The 24,305-nt window shown below is 40.2% G+C and overlaps 2 protein-coding genes across 2 annotated transcripts; both read right to left on the bottom strand.

Moving 5' to 3' along the window:
- Nucleotides 1–17,289: 17,289 nt before the first annotated feature.
- On the bottom strand, nucleotides 17,290–18,015 carry LOC129761250 (uncharacterized). Its single transcript, XM_055758965.1, has one exon. It carries the CDS (start codon nucleotides 18,013–18,015, stop codon nucleotides 17,290–17,292), a length of 726 nt encoding a protein of 241 aa, XP_055614940.1.
- A 513-nt stretch (nucleotides 18,016–18,528) lies between these two features.
- LOC129761249 (uncharacterized) lies at nucleotides 18,529–19,122 on the bottom strand. The gene has a single exon (XM_055758964.1). It carries the CDS (start codon nucleotides 19,120–19,122, stop codon nucleotides 18,529–18,531), a length of 594 nt encoding a protein of 197 aa, XP_055614939.1.
- Nucleotides 19,123–24,305: the final 5,183 nt, after the last annotated feature.

The following is a 24,305-nucleotide window of genomic DNA, read 5'->3' as shown; positions in this document are numbered from 1 at the left end:
ATAATCTTCAGAAGCTTTCCTGTTAACTGCACTTGATTGACAAATCACAAAACCAAATGTATGTGGTCGCAGTATTATATGAATAGAAAACATTAAAATAAACTCGCTTGAATGTAATTTTCAATTCCAAGGGGAACTGGCAGATTATTTTTCAGCAACGATCTTTTTTTTCCAGGTTTCCTCTCGATAACCAGCAAACGAAAAGAGTTGCGCGCGTGTATGTGTGTGTGTGTGGCGGCTGCTTCTATGTCTTCCCGATGCTGATGATCGATGCTGATCGATGCTGATACTCTCTTGGTCACCTTCTCTTCTCCTTCTGTTCGATCGGCTTTTCTGCGCTCCCTCACAGTTAAAACAAACTGATTGCATTTCAGGTCAGGTCAAGCCAGGTAATGAATACCTCGATCCCTCGCCGTTCAGCTCGTTCAGTAACGATGTTGTCTTGTCGATGTCCTCAGGCGTCGTGCACAAATTACGTAACGCAAAAATCCGGATTTTGAACCTCCCCCCCCCTTTCGTAACGCAATTTCCTATCTCTAATAAACAGAAAGTAACGCAACATCTAACCCCTCCCCCCTTATCACGTTACGTAATTTGTGCACGACGCCTCACGAAAAATGAATGGGTTTCACCACCAGAATATCATTTCAGTATGCTTTTCGTGCGTGATTGAATCGAGAGAAGGTGTGGTTTACGATGGCAATTTGGAAGTCAAACTAGAGGAGAATGAACTCTCTGAGTATGAAAATTTCGGCGACTGAGCAATAATCGATTGAAAATTATATAATTTTGGCGATACGAAACATTTTCCGTTTTTCATGTTATGCATCCATTATTGGATACGAAAATATCCTACTGATGGGAAAGAATAATCTTCAGAAGCTTTCCAGCTAATTACACTTGATTGAAAAATTACGAAATCAAATGTATTTGGTCGCTGTGTTCGCCATATAATTAGAAAACATTAAAATAAACTCTTTCGCATGGATGTATTCTTCAATTCCCAGGGAACTGGCAGATTATTTTTCAGCAACGATTAGATCTTTCCGGAATTTTCTCGATGCTGTATGGCATCCAAACGAAAATTCTCATTTCAGTTTGGCCTGCAAAAAACTTTTCTGAACTCTAATCCATCAAATTTGGAGCCCTGAAAAGGGCCGTTGATTATATGCTAAGCTAATATAGCACCCTCTCCTTGAATTCGCGGGCCAGCTGAATGTCCTTGGGCATGATGTGACGCGTTTTACGTGGATAGCACACAAATTTGTATCTTCGAATAAGCCTCCTGCAGCGTCATAACCGCGGAACTTTGGAAGCGCAAGTCGGTTTTGAAGTCCTGAGCAATTCCACGAACCAAAAGCTGCAAAGGTAGCTTGCGGATCAGCAATTCGGCCGACTTCCGATAGCGATGAATTTCAAGCAAAGTTCCCGGTCGATAGCGATGTGGCTTCTCCACCTATCCTGCGGCTGGTGCGCTTCGTGTGCCTTACCACTGAATGACTAACCTGCTATCTGCTTGGTCCCAAACAAACGAGTCGTCACGGTGCGAGAGTAGAGTAAGAAATGAACGAAAGCAAAGGAAGCGTCATTTTATAACCTGTTTTCGAAGCTTTCATTAAGCTATTGAAACAATTTTCCGACTCAATAAATAGCAATCATATAACTCTTGGACATTTTATCTTTTGTATGAAATGATTATCACTGTTCCGTTGATCCGAAGCAGAATGAATCACGCTTAAAGAAGGAATGGATTTTTTCTTGGAATTTACTCAGAAAATAATGCCCATTCCCAACACTTAAAAACGACAAACGGTAAATAGTTTCATCAAAGTGATTTCTTCGATATGGGGATATATTCACTACATCATGTCATATATTTCATATTTTTCATTATGAAATCCATATCCATGGCACCTATCGGTATCGAATTATCATCGACACTACGATTTTCGCTAAATGCTCCTTTCAGTTCGGCCTGTAAAAAACTTTTCTGAACTCTAATCCATCAAATTTGGAGCCCTGAAAAGGGCTGTTGATTATATGCTAAGCTAATATAGCACGCTCTCCTCGGATACGATGGGCCAGCTGGATGTCCTTGGGCATGATGTGACGCGTTTTGCATGGATAGCACACAAATTGGTATCTTCGAATAAGCCTCCTGCAGCGTCATAACCGCGGAACTTTGGAAGCGCAAGTCGGTTTTGAAGTCCTGAGCAATTCCACGAACCAAATGCTGCAAAGGTAGCTTGCGGATCAGCAATTCGGTCGACTTCTGATAGCGACGAATTTCATGCGAAGTTCCCGGTCGATAGCGATGTGGCTTCTCCACCTATCCTGCTACTGGTGCGCTTATCCGAGCTGCTTTCGTGGTGCCTTACCACCGAAGGACTAACGAGCTGTCTGCTTAGTCCCGATGAAACGAGTCCTCACGGTGCGAGAGTAGAGTAAGAAATGAACGAAAGCAAGGGAAGTGTCATTTTATAAAACATAAAAGAATCGAATGTAAACCCCACCCTCTTTATTGTATAAGCTTACTGTATACTCACGAATATAATAAGGGTGGGATTTAGATTCTATACTTTTATGGTTTATAAAATGACGCTACCTTTGCATTCGTTGAAGAATGCCAACTATTAGACCCAAGACAGCATGGCTTCCGCCGAGGTAAAGGTACGGGCACCTACTTCAGTCAACTCGATCATTTCCTTCAAGAAACTATCGAAAAGGGCCAACATAGCGAAATCGCTTCACTCGATCTAGCCAAAGCCTACGATACCACATGGCGTCATAACATTATCGATCAACTCCACCGATGGGGTTTTGAAGGCTCCCTCTTCAACATTCTTCGCTGTTTCCTCACCAATCGAGGTTTTCAAGTTTACTTCGGAGGAGTACTTTCGGATCACCGTTGCCTAGAAAACGGAGTACCACAAGGTTCGGTTCTATCAGTTTCCCTCTTCCTCGTTGCTATGCAGTCGGTTCTAGAGGTTATCCCTAAAAACACCGAGGTACTGGCCTATGCAGACGATCTACTGCTGATGGCAAGAAATGCTTTCCCAGAAATGGCCCGCAGAAGACTGCAGGAAGGAATCTCGGCGGTTAGTAACTGGGCAAATTCCATCGGGTTTAAGTTTTCGGCAGAGAAGTCTAATATAATGCACTGCTGCAAATGTAAAGGTCATAGGAAAAGGTTTAGAACATGTCTAATCAATGGCAGGCCTATTAAGAGAGTCAGCTCTGTCCGAATTCTCGGAGTGCTAGTTGACAGTAAACTATCTTTCGGACAACACCTCAGAAATGCTAAAGCTAGTATGAAGTGCCGCCTGCGGCTGGTGAAAGCTCTAGGTGGCCGATGCCGCTTGAGTTCTCGTAAAACCATCTACAACATAGGCAAAAGCATTATCTTCTCTAAAATTCGTTACGGCATCGAACTTTTCAGCCGTGCCTCTTGGGCTCACTTGAATTACTTAAAGCCTGTCTACCATAATGTGATTAGATATGCATCAGGAGCCCTTCAGACCAGCCCAATAAACGCTCTGCTTGTGGAGGCCGGCGTAGTTCCTTTCGAACACTTCCTCACAAATATCCTAGCCACTAAAGCCATCCGGACGTCCGAGAAATACCCGGATCATCTATCCATTTACTCCAGAGCCAACATTTGGCTGCAAAATATTAGCCAAGTCACCCTCCCGACTATTGCCCCATTAAGCAGAGTGGGTCAACGCCCATGGCACGCACATCCGCCAAAGATAGACTGGTCAATCAAAAATGCTGTCAGGGCTGGGGAAGCCAGCAGCATTGTTACGACCTGTTTTAATAACCACCTTCATAACAAGTATCACACCCACCACCAATAACACGGAGCTAAAATTCCAACTGCCTTCCATATGTTCGGTATACTCCGCCGAAATTGCCGCTCTCCTTGTCGCGACGTCACTCTGTGATAACGACAGTAAAGTGGTGATCTTCTCGGATTCCTATAGTGCATTACGGGCGCTACAAAGTGACGATAGTAAACACCCTTGGATACAAAGCATTGAGGAAAAAATTACAGGGAAGGACATCACTTTCTGCTGGGTCCCAGGGCACTGCGGAATCCAGGGTAATGAACAGGCTGATCGTCTCGCCAAGGAGGGTAGGCTCTCCGAACTATGGACCACCTCCCACCCAGCAAATGACACCATCAAATGGGTCATGCAATCCCTCAGATTGAGCTGGGAGAACAGTTGGTCTTTTTCCCGTGACCTCTTCTTAAGAAGGATCAAGAATACTACCCTTCCCTGGAAGGATAGTATTCTCCGATTTACTCAAGTATGTCTGACACGTTTACGTATCGGGCATACATTTTTAACACACAAATTTATCATGCGTAGATTGGAACCAACACTATGTGAGTCGTGCAATGTAAGACTCACGGTGGAACACATATTAATCACATGCCCTAAATTTAATGCTTCAAGAATAAAGTTTCAGGTTGCAGACACCATAAGGACAGCACTATCGGACGACGCCGTCGAGCAAAAAAGGACCATCGATTTTCTAAAGGATACAGGGTTATTCGATCAGATCTAATGTCAAATTACTAAATCTACCTATACTGATAAAATTACGTTTGTTTTCTCTTCTAATTTCAGCAAAAGATGAGCAGGTTTTTTACGCCCTTTTTAGAAGCGAGCTCCTCAAGCACACTAAAAGGGGCTTTTTCCCTGCTCCATTTGTTTGGTTGTGTTTTTGGCCCCAGAGCCGTGTAGGGTGCGGCGATACGACATACATCCATAGCGGTTACTAGGACTGAGTCGAGCGAGAATAACGAATTTTGCAATAGTTTTTTCTTAGTTTTCCTTCAGTTAAATTTCCCGCCCTCAAGGGCAAGAGACGAATGAACTCTCTGAGTTTAAAGTCTCTTTAATTCAATACCGTTACCGTTTCGTTCATTTCTTACTCTACTCTCGCACCGTGAGGACTCGAGCTCGTTAGTCTTTCGCAGACAGCTCGTTAGTCATTCGGTGGTAAGGCACACGAAGTCAGCTCGGATAAGCGCACCAGTAGCAGGATAGGTGGAGAAGCCACATCGCTATCGACCGGGAACTTTGCGTGAAATTCATCGCTATCAGAAGTCGACCGAATTGCTGATCTGCAGCTACCTTTGCAGCATTTGGATCGTGGAATTGCTCAGGACTTCAAAACCGACTTGCGCTTCCAAAGTTCCGCAGCTATGACGCTGCAGGAGGCTTATTCGAAGATACCAATTTGTGTGCTATCCATGCAAAACGCGTCACATCATGCCCAAGGACATCCAGCTGGCCCATCGTATCCGAGGAGAGCGTGCTATATTAGCTTAGCATATAATCAACGGCCCTTTTCAGGGCTCCAAATTTGATGGATTAGAGTACAGAAAAGTTTTTTACAGGCCGAACTGAAAGGAGCATTTAGCGAAAATCGTGGTTTCGATAATAATTCGTTACCGATAGGTGCCATGTATATGGATTTCTTAATGAAGAATATGAAATACATGACATGATGTAGTGAATATATCCGAAGAAATCACTTTGGAGAAACTGCATTATAAAATTATTTGTGTACGAATGCCGCAATCGATAGTCGACTCTAATTTGCGCTGGGTAATTTCCTCGGAGGACTCGATTCCTCCTTTGAACATTAATAATCTCTTTCTGGCAAAACGATGTGGTATGAATCACATTATTTGAATGATAGAATGAAGAAGTTTTCTGCCAATTTCCTTCAATCTCCAAACGTATCTTTCTCCCGTTTGTCGTTTTCGCGTTCGCTAATCCTTTCTCACAACACCCATTTCTCGTTTGAGAAATTGTTGAGTAAACATTGTTTGCCAGTGCGCGTAGAGCGGGAATTCCTAAAGATTCATTGCACCTCTAATAAATTGCCGAAAGACATGGTCTTACGTTGATCGCACTTGATTGAAAAAATCCAAAACGAAATGTATTTGGTCGCAGCATTATATGAGTAGAAAGCAAATAATCGCTCGAAAATGACTTGATTTTCGCGATGTGAAACATTTTCCGTTTTTCTTGTTATGCATCCAATATTGGATACGAAAATTTCCACTGATGGGGAAAAAAATATTCAGAAGCTTTCCTGTTAATTGCGATTGATTGAAAAATAACAAAACCAGATTAATGTATTTGGTTGCAGTGTTATATGGATAGAAAACATTAAAATAAACTCTTTCGCATGAATGTATTTTTCAATTCCCAGGGGAACTGGCAGATTATTTTTCAGCAACGATGATAGCAACGAGAATTCCGCGCGTGTATGTGTGTATGTGTGTGTGTGTGTGGCGGCTGCTCCGATGTTTCAAGCGGAACCGTGGCATCACTCTCCTCCTGATGGATTCCCTTTTGGCCTTAGGTGCACAAACAGGCTCTTGGTGACACCGTTCATCAGCGTTTTCATGATAAACGAAATTAGCTTCACAACAACAGCGACAACATGCTCCAATCGCTGTTCAATCATAACCGAGTGGGTTTACGAGCGGCGCTCGCTTATATACCGATTGGTGATTTCAATAGCCTGTTTTGAAAGCAATTTTAAGACTATTGAAACAAGTTTTTGGATCAAAAAGTAACAAGTATATGACGCGTAGACATTTTATCTTTCAAATGAAGTGTTTATCATACCATTTCGTTCAGTTGTTTAAGAGCTATTAACGCTCAAAATCTCGTCTCCAGCGTAACGCTTTCGTTCTCGAAACTTTGGTTTTACACCCCGGTATAGAAATGAAAGACGTAGTCCTACGTCAAAAAATTTGGTTGATCCTCCTCGCTTTATTCAGCCAATGGTTAAGGAGATTCGGGTTTCCATCGTAGTCGTTTATAGTTTTTAGAAGAGCCAACGGATCCTCGTGCGACACCTGAGCAATGTGCCCCGTCGTGGGGTTTCTAATTTCGAATGGCGCGAAATTAGCTTCCGGCGTTGGGTTAACTTGGTTATTTAGTTGTGTCACTTGTTGTGCTAGGACACTGATTGCTGCGTTCAAACTTTCAAGTGATGGTAGTGTCGACATTTTTTTTCTTTTTGAACTTACTTGTTCCTCTCAGAGTGATGTCGTTGTCGCTTTCGCTGGCTTGCTACTAACGAGACCTTCACCCGGCTTCCGATTGGGATTAGAACAATGCAGTATTTTTTTAATTGCACTGTATCTGGATTGCAGTACCTCCAGATTGCACTTAAATTTTCACACTTTCACTTTCGGGCGCCAATTATCTAGTATTCAAACCAGACTTCATGAGTGACCGTTTTCAACTGATTTTATTGTTCAATTTATTTCTTCGCGCACCCATGGTTAGCGATCGTTGCTTATCTTAGTAAGCTAAACAAAAGATAGCATGCTAACGCGGATTCCGCATTTATTATTGTTACAGATCGTATTTCGATCTCGGTCTGACCGTTCTATTGCGGATGTTTGTAATGCTTTTATGTTAGCTACCGTAGGGTGGCGTTATATTGATATTCGGTACATTATAATTTGTAAATACAAATCTAAAGACGTATATGTGTGATATACAGTGTAGGGATTCATATGTATGTGTAAACTATAGGTGTGTGTGTGTGTGTTCTAACTTATTAACCACTGATGGGCTTCCAGTATCGAGTAAATGTGGAAATATCTAATCGTTACTGAAAATAATCTGCCAGTTCCTCTTTTAAAATACATTCATGTGAAAGAGTTTATTTGAATGTTTTCTATCCATGTAACACTGTGACCAAATATGTTTCAATCAAATGCTATTAACAGATGGTTATCGAGTTAGCATTAACCACTGGTGGGCTTCCAGTATCGAGGAAAATGTGGTTTGTGTTTGTGAAAGAGTTTATTTTAATGTTTTCTAACCATATAACACAGCGATCAAATACATTTGATTTTGTAATTTTTCAACCAAGTGTAATTAGCAGAAAAGCTTCTGAAGATTATCCTTCCCCATCTGTAGGATATTTCCGTATCCAATATTGTATGCGTACGCAATCGATTATGTGAAAGAGTTTATTTGAATGTTTTCTGTCAATGTAACACTGTGACCAAATATGTTTCAATCAAGTGCTATTAACAGATGGTTATCGAGTTAGCATTAACCACTGGTGGGCTTCCAGTATCGAGGAAAATGTGGAAATATCTAATCGTTACTGAAAATAATCTGCCAGTTCCCCTGGGAATTTAAAAATTCATTCATGTGAAAGAGTTTATTTGAATGTTTTCTATCCATGTAACACTGTGACCAAATATGTTTCAATCAAGTGCTATTAACAGACGGTTATCGAGTTAGCATTAACCACTGGTGGGCTTCCAGTATCGAGTAAATGTGGAAATATCTAATCGTTACTGAAAATAATCTGCCAGTTCCTCTTTTAAAATACATTCATGTGAAAGAGTTTATTTGAATGTTTTCTATCCATGTAACACTGTGACCAAATATTTTTCAATCAAATGCTATTAACAGATGGTTATCGAGTTAGCATTAACCACTGGTGGGCTTCCAGTATCGAGGAAAATGTGGTTTGTGTTTGTGAAAGAGTTTATTTTAATGTTTTCTAACCATATAACACAGCGATCAAATACATTTGATTTTGTAATTTTTCAACCAAGTGTAATTAGCAGAAAAGCTTCTGAAGATTATCCTTCCCCATCTGTAGGATATTTCCGTATCCAATATTGTATGCGTACGCAATCGATTATGTGAAAGAGTTTATTTGAATGTTTTCTATCAATGTAACACTGTGACCAAATATGTTTCAATCAAGTGCTATTAACAGATGGTTATCGAGTTAGCATTAACCACTGGTGGGCTTCCAGTATCGAGGAAAATGTGGAAATATCTAATCGTTACTGAAAATAATCTGCCAGTTCCCCTGGGAATTTAAAAATTCATTCATGTGAAAGAGTTTATTTGAATGTTTTCTATCCATGTAACACTGTGACCAAATATGTTTCAATCAAGTGCTATTAACAGACGGTTATCGAGTTAGCATTAACCACTGGTGGGCTTCCAGTATCGAGGAAAATGTGGAAATATCTAATCGTTACTGAAAATAATCTGCCAGTTCCTCTGGGAATTTAAAAATACATTCATGTGAAAGAGTTTATTTGAATGTTTCCTATCCATGCAACACTGTGACCAAATATGTTTCAATCAAGTGCTATTAACAGATGGTTATCGAGTTAGCATTAACCACTGGTGGGCTTCCAGTATCGAGGAAAATGTGGAAATATCTAATCGTTACTGAAAATAATCTGCCAGTTCCTCTGGGAATTTAAAAATACATTCATGTGAAAGAGTTTATTTGAATGTTTTCTATCCATGTAACACTGAGACCAAATATGTTTCAATCAAGTGCTATTAACAGATGGTTATCGAGTTAGCATTAACCACTGGTGGGCTTCCAGTATCGAGGAAAATTTTGAAATATCTAATCGTTACTGAAAATAATCTGCCAGTTCCTCTGGGAATTTAAAAATACATTCATGTGAAAGAGTTTATTTGAATGTTTTCTATCCATGTAACACTGTGACCAAATATGTTTCAATCAAGTGCTATTAACAGATGGTTATCGAGTTAGCATTAACCACTGGTGGGCTTCCATTATCGAGGAAAATGTGGAAATATCTAATCGTTACTGAAAATAATCTGCCAGTTCCTCTGGGAATTTAAAAATACATTCATGTGAAATAGTTTATTTGAATGTTTTCTATCCATGTAACACTGTGACCAAATATGTTTCGATCAAGTGCTATTAACAGATGGTTATCGAGTTAGCATTAACCACTGGTGGGCTTCCAGTATCGAGGAAAATGTGGAAATATCTAATCGTTACTGAAAATAATCTGCCAGTTCCTCTGGGAATTTAAAAATACATTCATGTGAAAGAGTTTATTTGAATGTTTCCTATCCATGTAACACTGTGACCAAATATGTTTCAATCAAGTGCTATTAACAGATGGTTATCGAGTTAGCATTAACCACTGGTGGGCTTCCAGTATCGAGGAAAATGTGGAAATATCTAATCGTTACTGAAAATAATCTGCCAGTTCATCTGGGAATTTAAAAATACATTCATGTGAAAGAGTTTATTTTAATGTTTTCTAACCATATAACACAGCGATCAAATACATTTGATTTTGTAATTTTTCAACCAAGTGTAATTAGCAAGAAAGCTTCTGAAGATTATCCTTCCCCATCTGTAGGATATTTCCGTATCCAATGTTGTATGCGTACGCAATCGATTATTGCTCAGTCGCCGAAAGTTTAGAGCTCAGAGAGTTCATTCCCCTCTAGTTTGCCTTCCAAATTACCATCGTAAACCACACCTTCTCTCGATTTAATCACACACAAAAAGCATACTTAAGCGATATTCTGGTAGTGAGACACATTCATACTGATTTTAACCTCCGACCGAGAAGGTCGTTTTTTTCAGCATCTCGGCGTTGTGGCGTTTTGGACAGCAGACTGGGACGTCTCCCGTTGGCAATTTGAGAAGGAGAATTATTTAAATTTTTACAGCGTGGAAGCAGAAGGCGAATAGGAGAAGGCATCAGCTCGTTTCGACCGTGGAAAGCGGGCGCTCACCGGCTAGCCGGAAAAAGCGCGCGCTTTCGTGGCGTCACTGACGCTACCCTCATAGTGCCTCTTTTAGTGTTTAGAATCAAATAATACATAGCGTGAATATACGCAAACGAATTTCAACGGTGAAGTGATTGAACTGAAAGTGTATACGACTGAAAAATTTTAGTACGTTTTTTCCAAATTTTCGCGTTACAGTGAATCAGTTTCAGGCTATTTCGTTTTTCTCCATTGAGTGTGTTAAGCGTTTTCTCGCACATATCCGAATAGTGTTTTGTTAGGTTTGTGTAAACCGAAACCATTCTGCCGGCTATACCCAGGGTGTAGCTAGGCAATATCATGGCGTCCAATAGCTCCGGGCCTCCGGGAGGCCGGGCTACAAATTTTTATCAAGGAAAGCCGACTCAACGTACCGCTCCAGAGTGGGCTGACCCTCTGAACGGTAATCTTCAAATTTTACTCTTGCGTGCTACAGGAAACCATGTGTTACCATCCAACCCATTTGTTGTGAGCAAAACCATCGCCAATTTCATGAAAGATTTTGATAAAAACAACGCCCGACCATCAAAGGACGATAAGAAGAGAACGCAGTACATCTTAACGGCCAGAGACGAGGACACCATCGGTAAGCTCCTCTTAATAAATGAACTCATCGATAAAACACCTGTTGAGGTAATATATCATCCAACATTAAATCAACGCAAATGCGTTGTCACATGCCGGGAAGTGATTGATATTCCTGAATCAATAGTTCTCACTGAACTTGCCGACCAACAAGTGATCGATGTTAAGCGGATCACTAGGAAGGAAAACAATATAGTTATCCCCACAGCTACCCTTATTCTGACCATTCGTGGGACAGTGATCCCAGAAGTAATTTTATTTGGATTCCTTCGCATCGGAACTCGGAATTTTTACCCGAACCCACAATTTTCTCCCCGTTAACACCGCTCTACAAGCAGTGGCAATACGCATAAACCTTCCGTTTCCAATCACAGTAGCCAGCATATACATTTCTCCTACGTCCGATGTGGCTCCTCTACGGGGTCAACTGGACCATCTTCTCAACCAACTTCCCTCCCCAGTTCTCCTTATGGGTGATTTCAATGCTCACTCGTATGCCTGGGGATGCTCATACCTCAATCGAAGAGGGTCCATTTTAGAGGATTTTCTCTCCGATAATACTCTCACTCTTCTGAACAACGGCCAACACACCAGAATCAATTCTGCTTCTGGCTCTTCTTCGGCCATAGATCTCACCATCGCATCTCCTCAACTTTGTTCAAAGCTTTCATGGAACACCCACGATGATTGCTGCAACAGCGATCATCTCCCAATATGTATTTCCCTTGGCCAACCTTCTCCAGAAGTTTCAACAAGGCCGAGATGGAAATTTGAATATGCAAACTGGGCTGGCTATCAATGTGACATTGAAAGCTGCCTCTCAACCAAACAAGATTGGACACCCGAAGACTTTTCCCAAGCCGTCCTTGAGGTTGCAATACGGCACATTCCTAGAACCAGCGGAAATCCTGGTAGAAAATGCGTCCCATGGTGGACACCTGAAGTAAATACAGCCATCAAAGACAGAAGAAAAGCCTTACGCAAGCTAAGAAAGGCCCACCCGGATAACCCATCTAAGCACACTCTGCTAGAGAAATTCCAAAGGGCTCGCAACAATGCTAGAGCTATTATTAAAACAGCCAAGCATAACAGCTGGATTAAATTCGTCAACGATATTAATCCTAACACGTCGTCAAAGGAATTATGGAGCAAAATTGGCAGGCTTCATGGCAAAAAAAGAAACAATGAATACAACCTTCTAATTAACGGTCATTATACAAATGATCGGAAAACTATAGCAGAGGCTTTCGGAGATTTCTTTGCCTCCACCTCATCCAACCAAAGCTTCGATACTACCTTCCAAACCCGCAAGGCAGAATGCGAAAAAATCCCAATTGATTTTAACACCGATGCAATTTTTGACTTCAACAAAACTATTTCCCTCAAAGAACTAGAATGGGCCTTAAACAAAGCAACACGCGGCTCCACTGGACCAGATGACATCAACTACCCAATGCTGAAAAACCTACCCTATCTTGGGAAAAAAGCTCTTTTAAAACTTCACAACAATGTATGGAACAGTGGAATTTTCCCAAATTGCTGGAAAGAGGGCCTAATGGTCTCTCTGCCTAAACCAGACAAGAATAATCACCTGCTGGACAACTTCCGTCCCATCACTCTTCTGAGTTGTGTCGGTAAAATCATGGAAAAAATTATCAACCGGCGCCTAACGACCTTTTTAGAGTCAAACAAGCTGCTCGACCCTAGACAATTTGCCTTCCGCGAGGGTAAAAGTACAGAAGACTGCCTCGTAGCTCTCGAAAAAGTCCTAGACGACGCTGCTGAAAGTAATCTGCACGCAGATGTTGTATCACTCGATCTTAGCAAGGCCTTCGATCGAGCATGGAGGTACCCAGTTCTGAAAAATCTTTTCAACTGGGGGGTTCGTGGTAGATTAGGCTTCTTCATCAAAGGGTTCCTGGAAAACAGAACCTTTAAAACAATCATCAACAATCACAAGTCTTCATTGAAAATCCTTGAAAACGGGTTTCCCCAAGGTTCAGTCCTTTCTCCAACACTGTTCAATGTTGCCATGCAACCTATTTTTGAATTAATTCCCGACAGTATAAACATTTTTGTTTATGCTGATGATATCACTCTTGTTTCTGTCAGTGGCTTTGGGTTAGCACAGAGAAAGAGACTTCAAAGTACAATTGATTCCATACAAAACTGGGCCCAAAACATAGGATTCCAATTTTCGCCAGAAAAATCCCGATTCATTCACATTGGCAAAACACTTAAAAAGAAATCCGCCCTAAAGCTTAATCAAACCGAAATCCCTCAGAAGAGAACACTAAGAATACTGGGCGTAACCTTCGATACCAGGCTTAACTTTTTACATCATGCTCAATTAGTCAAAAAAACAGCGAACGGTAAAATGAATATCCTGAAGTCTATTACAGGAAGTTTATCCTCTGGACACAGAGAAACATTGCTGAAAATTATCAATGTCTGGTTGATCCCCCAAATTCTCTACGGAGTAGGCATCTTCAGCCGTGGTGGGGACAGAGTACTCAACGTCATTGAACTCATCTACACCAAAGCAATAAAGCTAGCAACAGGAGCCTTCATCACGAGTCCCACTTCTGCCGTCATGGCGGAAAGTGGCCATCTACCTTTCAAATACCTTGTGACAAGAATTATCACAGGTAAAGCCATCCGACAACTTTCACTTCCTGACAATGACCCCCATGTACCATTAGTAATTCGAGCTAAAAACTGGTTCAAAGACCTCACAAATCAGGACCTTCCCGATATATGCGCACTTTCAGCTGCCACGGGAAGAAAATGGAACGTAAAACCGCCGAACGTAAATCTTGATCTTCTCAAGTCTGTCCGTGCGGGAGACCCTCCACCAAAAGTGAAAGCCTGCTTCAATCAACTCACGGCAACACACTTCAAATTCGAACACCAGGTCTAAACGGTTCTGTTAACTCCGATGGAGTTGGGTGTGGAATTTTCGAGAACAGATACACCGGTAGCTTTTCTCTTCCACCGCAATGCTCCGTCTTCAGTGCGGAAGCTTTTGCTCTACTAATAGCTACACAAGAGTGTACCCATGATCACCTTCCTACGGAAATTTTCTCCGATTCAGCTAGCTGTCTTCAAGACCTGCTCAGTGGAAACAGTAGACACCCATGGATAATACAGACAGAACAGGCTGCTTCAGAAAAAAACGTCTCCTACTGTTGGGTTCCTGGTCATTCCGGAATCCTCGGAAACACAACCGCAGACAAACTGGCCGGTAAGGGTAGCAAAATAGAACCACCAGTTATACCCTGTCCTCGAACTGATATAGCTCGCTGGGTCAAACAGCAAATTCGCGAAAGCTGGACCATAGGCTGGTTAACCTCCCACCCATCTCCATCAAATCAAAAATACCACGCTTCCTTGGTTTGATCAAAACAACAGCAAAGAAAGACGAGTGCTAACCCGTCTTCGAATTGGACACACTTTTTTCACACACTCACACCTAATGAAGAAAACCGAAAGACCACTTTGCGCATGTAACTCAGCCCAAGTTTCAGTTAGGCGTCTTCTACTAGAATGCCAACACACCAAAGATGCTCGTGCCCGACACAATATAGGTCAGAGTCTCCGAGACACTCTCAGTAGAGACGAGACACAGGAAACCAATCTAATTGCGTTTCTGAAAGAAACCGGCTTCTTTGGTAAAATCTAAAATACATTCTTATTTCAGTTAGTCACTTCACCGCCGCGTATGCATATACATGTAGATATAAGTAAATAAAATGTATATATATGTATACATGTACATGCGCATGCATGCACAGGTTTATGTACAAAATTACAAATCTAACAAATAAATTGGCGTATGTATGTGTATGCATCTATAAACATATAACATACAAAAATATTAAAACAAATAAAAATATATAAACATAAACATCTTCCATATATAACTCACAAATTAACTTTTTCCAGCATATGCAGCAGTACTACATAATCAAACAGCATACCTTTTAAACATATTATTGTTTTGTTTACTAAATTCTAACCACACTAATTCATACTTATCCAGCATTTTACTAACACCATTAAATTCAACTACATTTATAAATCATCCAACATCACATCATTCCTTCCCACTCTATCCCACCCCTTTTCCTTACCTTTCCTTTCCTTATCCTCCCCACCTCCCCCTCCCCCTACATTTCCTTTTGATCTAGAGCTAGGTTATACGATGCTTTGTCGCTGCTTTGGTACTCAATAATAACAATACAATTACGTTACAGCTCATATTAAACATCTTATATGGCATAGGATCCTTTCCTACCTTCGCCCGGTTTTACATCTGAGCAGACAGGTCCGCTGAATATGGTTTTTTCTTCTTTTTCACCAGCCTCCTCAAGACTAGTGCTCAATGGCTCTTCTCAGAGCTAGAGGCGAATGAACTGAAAAGTTTAAACCCTCTTAAAGCCAAAAAGAAGAAGAAGAAGAAGAAGAGACACATTCATTTTTCGTGAGGACATCGACAAGACAACATCGTTGCCTAACGTGCTGGAGGAGGTGGACGGCGAAGGATCGACACATACACGCGCAGAATTCTTTCCGTTTGGATGCCATTCAGCATCGAGAAAGTTCCGGAAAGATCTAATCATTGCTGAAAAATAATCTGCCAGTTCCTCTGGGAATTTAAAAATACATTCATGTGAAAGAGTTTATTTGAATGTTTTCTATCAACGTAACATTGAGAACCAAATATGTTTCAATCAAGTGCTATTAACAGATGGTTACCGAGTTAGCATTAACCACTGGTGGGCTTCCAGTATCGAGGAAAATGTGGAAATATCTAATCGTTACTGTAAATAATCTGCCAGTTCCTAGAGGAGGCGATCTGGCGTAGTGGTAACATCCATGCCTCTCACGCTGAAGGTCACGAGTTCAATTCTCACTCCCGACATTCTTCCAAAAATGGAAGTACAAGTGACGAACCAACCAAATAAGTTGAAAATCACTATAATACAGATTAAAAAAAAATCTGCCAGTTCCCCTGGGAATTTAAAAATACATTCATTTGAAAGAGTTTATTTGAATGTTTTCTATCCATGTAACACTGTGACCAAATATGTTTCAAACAAGTGCTATTAACAGATGGTTATCGAGTTAGCATTATCCACTGGTGGGCTTCCAGTATCGAGGAAAATGTGGAAATATCTAATCGTTACTGAAAATAATTTGCCAGTTCCCCTGGGAATTTAAAAATACATTCATGTGAAAGAGTTTATTTGAATGTTTTCTATCCATGTAACACTGTGACCAAATATGTTTCAATCAAGTGCTATTAACAGATGGTTATCGAGTTAGCATTAACCACTGGTGGGCTTCCAGTATCGAGGAAAATTTTGAAATATCTAATCGTTACTGAAAATAATCTGCCAGTTCCTCTGGGAATTTAAAAATACATTCATGTGAAAGAGTTTATTTGAATGTTTTCTATCCATGTAACACTGTGACCAAATATTTTTCAATCAAGTATTATAAACAGGTGGTTATCGAGTTAGTATTAACCACTGGTGGGCTTCCAGTATCGAGGAAAATGTGGAAATATCTAATCGTTGCTGGAAAACTAATCTGCCAGTTTCCCTTGGAATTGAAAATTACTTTCAAGCGAAAGAGTTTATTTTAATGTTTTCTATCCATAAAATATCCATATAATACATTTGGGTTTGTGATTTGTCAATCTAGTACAGTTAGCAGGAAAGCTTCTGAAGATTATTCTTCAGAACAAGGTTTTTCGTATCCTATATTGGATGCATAGAACCTTGTGCCTCCAACGTAACGCTCTCGTTTTCGAAGTCCCCCAAATATTCATTCATTCAGAATGGATTTAGATCCAACTTCAAACAAATGATCTCTAAATCAACGATAGTCCTACGTCACCCTTGCGGTTATACCATAGATATAACCCACTTCCTGTTTTTTCTTTTTTCGATTGATATTTTCTATTGGCGCAACTTTCGATTTGGCCGTGATGAGACGAACAGTAACTGATCCATCAAGTGAGGTGCAGCGTAAATATAGACACGCACCACACGCTGCATCTGATGCGTCACAACAAAATGGAGTTAGAGCTCCATTTTCTCAAACAAAATCCGGCAGAGTTAAGCATATCGATGAGTTGTCTGACAAGATGCTTTCCAATTTCGATGCTGTCTGTACCACTAAGAAGGTCATCTACATAAAAATCCTTCCGAGCCATCTCTGCTGCTAAAGGATGTGTAAGTTTTGCATTATTCGCCAAACGTTGAATGCACTTCGTCGCCAGGTATGTTGCGGAGGCTGTGACATATGTGACTGTCGTCAGCTGGAATGTGGTTACCGGTTCGTTGGCGGACTTCCTCCAAAGAATGCGCTGGAGTGGCTGATCTGCCGAATTTAACCTCACCATGCGATACATTTTCGCAATATCTGCTATGATAGCGAACCTTCGAAATCGAAATCGTAATACGATGGAGAGTAAATCCTCCTGCACAACTGGTCCAACCATGAGTCCGTCGTTTAGCGAGACTCCCGTTGAAATGCGACAGGAAGCGTCGAATACGACCCGTAGCTTGGTCGTGGTGCTGTCGGATTTTATGATAGCATGTTGAGGTAAATGGTACAAAGGCTGTCTGGAATCTTCTTCAGGCGCTTCTATCATATGTCCCATTGCCAAGTATTCTTCGATGGATTCGATATATTGAGTCTTCAAATTATTGTCCGCTGCGAAACGCTTTTTGAGACCATGGAACCTCCTCAATGCGATATCATGTGAATCTCCCAACTGCCTGATCATGTGCTCTCATGTTTTTGTCTGCATTGACGACAAACTCCACTTGTACAAGATCGAACTAGATGTGAGGAAGAGAAATAATTCAAGCATAGCCCATTTCGTTTCACCTTGTCATACCGCTCAGGTATTCTCAAAGCCAGAAACCTTTGACACTTAAATGCTGAGTGCGGACTTTCTCCACAAAACGGACACCGATTTGCTGATTGAATGAACGTATGACTTGTGCCTAATTTCGTTTTCTTGATTTCGATTTGTTGATACCTAACGGGTGTTATGGACTGAACAATGTGCATGGAGGAAAGCTGTTAATTCATCATAACTGGGCACATCCTTTGAGCTGTGATGCGATTCCCAGTGGCGGAGAGTTACAGGATCGAGTCTAGAGCATACCATGTACACTAAAATTGTACTCCAGTTATATGGAGCTTCACCAATCTTTTCCAGCATTTGTAAGTTTCGATCGTACTCGCTGAGAAGATGATTCAATGCTTCGTGATTCTCCCTCTTCATTGGTTCCTATGCAAATAGTGCATCTAGGTGAGCCTTCACGATAAGCTTCTTGTTTTCGTACCGGGTTTGCAACACTTCCCACGCAACTGTATAATTGACCGCCGACATTTCTATGGAATTTACTTCTTGGAACGCTTCACCTGTGAGGGATGACCGAAGATACGTAAACTTATCCATTTCGGTAAGCTGTTCGTTCCGATGGATGAGGCTTCTAAACATATCCCGGAACGTAACCCAATCTCGTGTCTTGCCTCCAAAGCTTGGCAGTCGTATTTCTGGAAGTTTGACACGTGATTGCACACACGATTGATCCGTCGGTTGTATCTTCGAAGAGGAGGATGATGAGGGTTGTAAAATCGGACTGTAGACTGTAGACTGTTGTAAATCGGACTGTAGACTCTGTAGGGTTGATTTCATCTCACAGTATGAATTTTCAGCCTGTCGAGATAGTTGGGCACTTTCTTCTTCTCGCTTCTCAGCAAGCGATTCCATCCTTGTAACACGATCTTCAGAACACTCTTTGGTGTCCATAGATTCTTTCTCATCCGCTTCTTCTGAAAGTATCTCCAATTTCCTTCTCACGGCGTAGAATTTCTTCATGGCTAACTCCAACATTTCCAGTCTAACTTGGATTTGCAACTGATGCTTCTCTGGTTTAAACTTCCGTATAAACTGCTGCACAGCGTCGAATGTGTTCTGGACCTGTCGTTGCTGCTTCTTCAAATCATCAAATCATTTCATCTCATTGCTCATTTTCGTACTTTGGAATGATTCACACAATATTTGAAAGATAATCGAAATAAATGATAGTAATTTATGAGCGAATTTATGAGCGAACTTCAGCGAGGGGAACCGACCAAGCGAACAAACAAGCCGAAAAATGCCAGCAGAAACCAAGACCAACTGTTAATATGCGTGAAATTAGGGACCAACAGTTTCCCAAAAAACAATTCGCATGCAAAGGAAATTTCTTTGAAGGTTTTATTTGATCTTTATTTAATATCACTCGAGAAAAAGTATACGCCACATGCAAGACGACACCACAGACCAGCGGTACTCAACATTTTTTTCAGATGGGCCACAAACACGTGATAGTCATGGTGTCGCGGGCCGCTTGTGTCTAAGACACGACCGCATTGTCAACGTAGGAATTATGAATGCCGAAAAACAAACATTATAGTAATTCAAGAATGAAACTTTTTAGCACAAATATTTGGTAGCACTGGGGACCGTTGAATGAAAGCTCTCAGTGAGGGAGAGGTTTCATTGTTTGCGAATGTTTCGCAAACTTCCAGTTTCCACAGAAGAACACAGCACTCACTGCTGAAAATAGCTTTTTCACACCCGGCTTCAAATGCGTTGCACTTTGATGACATTTTAAACCCTGAAACAAGGCTCGAATTCACGAAAAAATAATTGATCGATCGGAATGTCATCATTAAATCATTCACGATTTATTAGTCATCTTGCTAGTTGTAGGGCTCATTATTATATACATTCTTTTTATATCCTCACAATTTATATGAATCTTGATAATCGATCAGATTCATTCCTGCGAGTGTAGACCCTTGGTTCAATAGACTAGAGATTTGAGAGGTCAGAAATACGGGAAGGATGGAGAAAATTGGAGACTGAAGGAGAAGCCGTCAATAGTGGTGAGAACCAGGAATGATTGAGAAATAGCTGCGATAAACTCTACAATTGGCGACGAGGATGAAATAGATAACCGAAGCAAGTTCCATTAATTTAAATAATTAATATTGTTTGTGTTGTAAATACCCGTTTGTAATAGATGAAATTTCCTAGAATTGCATGTAGAAGAAGGACACAAAATGGTGGAACTCAATGACGGTGAAAGAAAATAGATGAAAAGCGAGAGTGACCATTGAAAATTACGACCGTTGGCGACTACTATTTTGGAATTGTTATTTGGAATTTTGTATTACTTTTTTGTTGTTGTGCCCATAGCGTATTTCTGGTTGATTTCTGCAGACAATAATTTATAGTTGGCAGCATGCTAATCATTGCCTGTGTGATAGTCTGTTGTGACGGTTGCGGATCACCTGTCTGATGGTAATAATTCATGGCCGTGGCGGATAGCCGACCATGACCTCCAAAGTCATTTGCTTAAATGCAGTATTTGCGGACGTGGCGAGAGTCCAGTCGTTTGCTTAAATGCAGTATTTGTAGACATGGCAGGATGCCAGTCATTTGCTTAAATGCAGTATCTGTGGACGTGGCGGGATGCCAGTCATTTGCTTAAATGCAGTATTTGTGGACGTGGCGAGAGTCCAGTCGTTTGCTTAAATGCAGTATTTGTAGATGTGGCGGGATGCCAGTCATTTTCTTAAATGCAGTATCTGTGGACGTGGTGGGATGCCAGTCATTTGCTTAAATGCAGTGTTTGTGGACGTGGTGGGATGCCAGTCATTTGCTTAAATGCAGTATTTGTGGACGTGGCGAGAGTCCAGTCGTTTGCTTAAATGCAGTATTTGTAGATGTGGCGGGATGCCAGTCATTTTCTTAAATGCAGTATCTGTGGACGTGGCGGGATGCCAGTCATTTGCTTAAATGCAGTATCTGTGGACGTGGCGGGATGCCAGTCATTTGCTTAAATTCAGTATTTGTGGACGTGGCGGGATGCCAGTCATTTGCTTAAATGCAGTATTTGTGGACGTGGCGGGATGCCAGTCATTTGCTTAAATGCAGTATTTGTAGACGTGGCAAGTTGCTGGTCGATTGTAAGTATCTGTAAATGTTTCACGTTTTCAATCACACAACAACGGGAAAATCATCATCAAAGTTGAAACTTCAGTACTATACTTTGATTCCCCCAGTAGAAATTGAAGATCAAATCAAATCAAATCAAGATCAAATGAGGAAAGGTGAGGAGAGGCAGTATGCGGACATCAGGAAACAGGCAAGACCAAGTGAGATACAAGTCGATTATCAGGTATTAGGGAAATGAAGACCATTGTATTATTGAAGACAGACAATAATGTAGGATCTGTAAGAAATAAGAGAGCTGGAGTCGATATTTTATAGAAGGCATTGTAACTAATGGAAAACGTTGTTTACTAAAGAAATAGTTTATTTATTGATATTATTCGTGGTTTTCTGTTTAAAGAAAGGGTGGGGTGTAGGGCTCATTATTATATACATTCTTTTTATATCCTCACAATTTATATGAATCTTGATAATCGATCAGATTCATACCTGCGAGTGTGGACCCATGGTTCAATAGACTAGAGATTTGACAGGTCAGAAATACGGGAAGGATGGAGAAAATTGGAGACTGAAGGAGAAGCCGTAAATAGTGTTGAGAACCAGGAATGATTGAGAAATAACTGCGATAAACTCTACACTAGTGACCATTTGGCAGCGACAGCGGCAGCATTCCAAATGTTCTTTGTCAAGGCGGAATGTTTTATTCAGTTTTCCAAATTGTCCTTTTTTAAGGCTAGAGGCGTATTAACTGAGGAAGTCTGAGAATCTGAGAGAGCCTCTATAATTCAAAACATCATCATCATTACACCAATAAATCCGAACACGCTTCCAATATTACAGAATCTCTCTTCCACCATAAATGTTCAAGATTAGATCTAGCCGTTGGATTAACACTTGAACTTAAAACCATTTGATTTCGAGGTTCAAAGAAACTATATATTTTCGGCACTATAATAATTTTTAATTAATTCCGTTTAGTGCGAGATACGTGTGATCTATACGATTTTCTATTGCTTACTGACTCGACTACCACTGCCACTGGTTTTTATACGATACCAATGGTCAGTGGTGAATATAGAATAATTCTCCTATTGGCTAACAGCGAGCGAGCGATCATTGTTGCGAAAGAGAAAGGCTGTGTTGTCTTCAGTATAACAATGTGGATCACGTTAGGGTGACCAACTTGACTTAGCTATTTCAATCCTTAACAGTCATCTTGGATCTACATTTTTCATGAATAATTGTATTCTACTAATCAAGCCCTTTCAATTGATACTCAGGAATGGGGTTCTGAGGGAATATGTAGTCCGCCATTTTGGATTTACATTTTTCATGAATAATTGTATTCTACTAATCAAGCCCTTTCATTTGATACTCATATTGATGGGGTTCTGAGGGAATATGAAATCCACCATTTTGTACCGACCGCCATCTTGGATCTACATTTTTCATCGATAATTGTATTCTACTAATCAAGCCCTTTCATTTGATACCCATATTGATATGGTTTGGAAAAAAATGTATATGGCGCCGTTTTGGATTTGAATTTTTCATAAATAACTGTGTCTACTAGTCAAGCCCTTTCGATTGATATCCATATTGTTGGGGTTTAGTGAAAATATGAAATCCGCCATTTTATAGCGGCCGCCATTTTGGATTTTCAAGATCATGAAATACGCAGTTTCATAATGACTGCAGAGATAAAGATGTGTTCCAAAATTCAGATCAATCGGTCAACAGGAAGGGGGTTAAATTTCTATTAATGTGTTACAGCGCTACAAAGTAACAAAGTTATCCACGTACATACAAACGGGTCATATAATCGACCTCATGTTGTATACCGAAGAGTTTTGCGGTTTCCCGGGTCGAAAATCTTTGCTCCACACTCCATACTAACTCTTTTTAAAACACCCTTATGCATCTCCTTCAATGAGAAATTTAAACGTCAACTTTTGACCGTCCGGACTTAAAAGCATTTTCTGAATATGCTTGTTCTGTGCAATATCTCCGAATTCGCCGAAAAAGTCTTTTTTTTTTCATCAAATATACCATCTAGTTTTCCATACTGAGTTGTTAGAAAAAAGCTCATCTATTTTTATGTTCTAGACATAGAAATTTACGTTAGATCATCCCCAATCAGAATTGGTATGTCACATGCAACGTACCTCGTTAGTTTTTGGTGAAATTTTTATTTGAACTTATGGAATTCCTATGAATTTTTTTCATCAAATATACCATCTAGTTTTCCATACTGAGTTGTTAGAAAAAAGCTCATCAATTTTTTTGTTCTAGACATAGAAATTTACGTTAGATCCTCCCCAATCAGAATTGGTATGTCACATGTAAAGTACCTAGTTAGTTTTTGGTGAAATTTTTATTTGAACTTATGGAATTTCTATGAAATTTTTTCATCAAATATACCATCTAGTTTTTCATACTGAGTTGTAAGAAAAAAGCTCATCGATTTTTATGTTCGAGGCATAGAAATTTACGTTAGATCATCCCCAATCGGAATTGGTATGTCACATGCAACGTACCTCGTTAGTTTTTGGTGAAATTTTTATTTGAACTTATAGATTTTTCATGAAATATTTCCATCATATATACGATCTAGTATTTCATACTGAGTTGTTGGAAAAAAAAACTCATCAATTTTCATTTTCTAGACATATAAATTTACGTTAGATCATCCCCAATCAGAATTGGTATGTCACATGCAACGTACCTCGTTAGTTTTTGGTGAAATTTTTATTTGAACTTATGGAATTCCTATGAAATTTTTTCATCAAATATACCATCTAGTTTTCCATACTGAGTTGTAAGAAAAAAGCTAATAAATTTTTTTTGTTCTAGATATAGAAATTTACGTTAGATCATCCCCAATCAGAATTGGTATGTCACATGTAACGTACCTAGTTAGTTTTTGGTGAAATTTTTATTTGAACTTATGGAATTTCTATGAAATTTTTTCATCAAATATACCATCTAGTTTTTCATACTGAGTTGTAAGAAAAAAGCTCATCGGTTTTTATGTTCGAGGCATAGAAATTTACGTT

The sequence above is a fragment of the Toxorhynchites rutilus genome, chromosome 1, assembly GCF_029784135.1.
Source record: "Toxorhynchites rutilus septentrionalis strain SRP chromosome 1, ASM2978413v1, whole genome shotgun sequence".
In the NCBI taxonomy this organism is placed as follows: domain Eukaryota; kingdom Metazoa; phylum Arthropoda; class Insecta; order Diptera; family Culicidae; genus Toxorhynchites; species Toxorhynchites rutilus.
The sequence above is the reverse complement of the archived record's forward strand: the minus strand, read 5'-3'. Positions and strand labels throughout refer to the sequence as shown.